Source organism: Centruroides sculpturatus, unplaced genomic scaffold (assembly GCF_000671375.1).
Source record: "Centruroides sculpturatus isolate CEXI.00-Female unplaced genomic scaffold, Cexi_2.0 scaffold1432, whole genome shotgun sequence".
In the NCBI taxonomy this organism is placed as follows: Eukaryota; Metazoa; Arthropoda; class Arachnida; order Scorpiones; family Buthidae; genus Centruroides; species Centruroides sculpturatus.
The window spans coordinates 72-2,154 of record NW_019385562.1 but is presented as its reverse complement, the minus strand read 5'-3'; the positions used below and the strand labels follow the sequence as shown (position 1 = coordinate 2,154).

At 34.0% G+C, this 2,083-nt stretch overlaps 1 protein-coding gene across 1 annotated transcript; it reads left to right on the top strand.

The window, feature by feature from the left end:
• The first annotated feature begins 284 nt into the window (after positions 1–284).
• Positions 285–1,019, top strand: LOC111640151 (heparan sulfate glucosamine 3-O-sulfotransferase 4-like). Its single transcript, XM_023386148.1, has one exon. It carries the CDS (start codon positions 567–569, stop codon positions 1,017–1,019), a length of 453 nt encoding a protein of 150 aa, XP_023241916.1. The 5' UTR covers positions 285–566.
• The last annotated feature ends 1,064 nt before the right edge of the window (positions 1,020–2,083 follow it).

Genomic DNA, 2,083 nt, shown 5'->3' with positions numbered 1-2,083 from the left:
ATACAAGTCGCATTAGGATTATGGGATATATCTATAAATCAAATTTTTAAAAAAAATAAATAAATAAATAAAAATTATAAAATTATTAAAAGATTTAAGCTCGAAAAAACTTCTTTTAAAATAATTAACGTTAATAATATAATTGACAAATTAGATAGAAGTATCATTTAAGATCAACCGGCAGGCGATTGAGTCATTTCGGTTTCCACTTCCCGCCACTAGAGGCGCCGCTATCTTAGCCGTGCGCCGTTCGGCCGCCGACCCTTATTGATCGAACGCTATCTGTAAGGTTAACTTCGTACAGCTGGCAACTGAGCGATCCGTTCTCCTACAGAAAATTACACCCAGCATCTATCAGGATACGTGCAAAATGTCCGTCGGGATAAAATACATTCCTGGGATTCTACGGATAAGAAAAATGCAGCGATGAAACAGCGGAGGAGGAGGCCGTGGTCATAAAAAAAACACAAAAAAAAAAAAAATATTGTCAAAAATATGAGCGATGATTGTTGCCTTAGGTACGGATAGGTGTGAACCTCCACAACATGAGGCGCATGTAAAAAGACATGGAGAGGCGTGTCTCCAAGCGTAGTGTACCAAATACTTTAGCTCTTCTAACGCTAACGTGCTCTCTCCTACTGTCCTACAGCTGGTACATCTATTTTTGCTGTAACGCACCTTTAGAATCTTCCAAGCCTCCTCAAGATCCTTCGAAGCATCGCAAGATGCCGACCAAACACGCCGATTATGTTATCCGTAGTTGGCTTCCGAGAAGAATTAAAGAAAGGATCGAAGCAAACAGCTTAGAAGAAAATGATAGGAAGGTTATTAACAGAACTTATTCGGCATCCGGTTATCCTTTAAGGAAACTTCCTCAAGCTTTAATTATTGGTGTTAAGAAGTGCGGTACTCGAGCCCTTTTGGAATTCTTACGTTTGCATCCTGACGTAAGAGCGCCCGGTCCTGAAATTCATTTCTTTGATAGGTATTATCGCCGTGGGATGGAATGGTACAGGTAAATGTCGTATTTTTACTGTGATTTTACAAGTTTTTTTCCCTGTGTTCACGGCTTAAACTTTATCATTTTACGTGTTCTTCCTACTTGTCATAAGCTTTATTTTTTTTTACCATTTTTCGTCTTATAAGCCTCGATCTTTATCATTTTACACGTCTTTTAAGTGTTACTATCTTTACCACGTTACATATTACGCTCAATCTTTACTATTTTTGCGTATTTTTTACGTGTTCTAAGACTCAATCTTTGCCATTTTACATGTTCTAAGACTCAATCTTTTCCATTTTACATGTTTTTTACGTATTATAAGAGTCTATCTTTACCATTTTGCTTACTATAAGGTTCAATATTCATTACTTGACGTATTTTTTACATGTGCCAAGGCTCGATATTTATCAGTTTGCATGTTTTTTCCCGTGTTCTAAGGTTCTATCTTTATCAGTAATTTATCAATATAAATTTGTTTCTAACGTGTCAAAGTTAAAGGAGGGGTTGATTTATTGCTATTTTCAGTAGACTGTAACGTTATTATGTTATATAAAAGTGAGTAAAATTTTTAAAACATAAATTCTTCTACAGATTTTTTTTTTATCCTTCCTCTCCTCCTCCTCCTCCTCCTCCTCTTCTTCTTCTTCTATTTTTTTTGCTTCAGGATATATCAAGAATCAATACTGTCAGAGCTTTAATTTTCTTTTCTGTTAATTAGCAATTAAGAATTGATTTTAATTAACTTTCTAATTAAAATTAGGAATGCTGTAAATAACTAAACATCCCGATTCTTTACGGAATCGAATTTTAATTATGTTTAAGAGGGGAATACATGTTTTTTTTTTTCCTCCTTCCCCCTTTTTTTTATATGGTTTTCTATGGCTTGTATTTTATTTTTAGTGAAAATTTTATACTCAGTTTGACGAGAAGAATGTTAAAAGACCCATTTTATATAGAGAGACGAGTTGATTTTTTTTTTCTCTCTCTCTCTTTTTTTATATTTTTATTTTATTTTTTTCCTCTACTTCTTCTTGATGGAAGATTGAAAAATTCAATATATGTGCATTTTGCCTTGAAAAA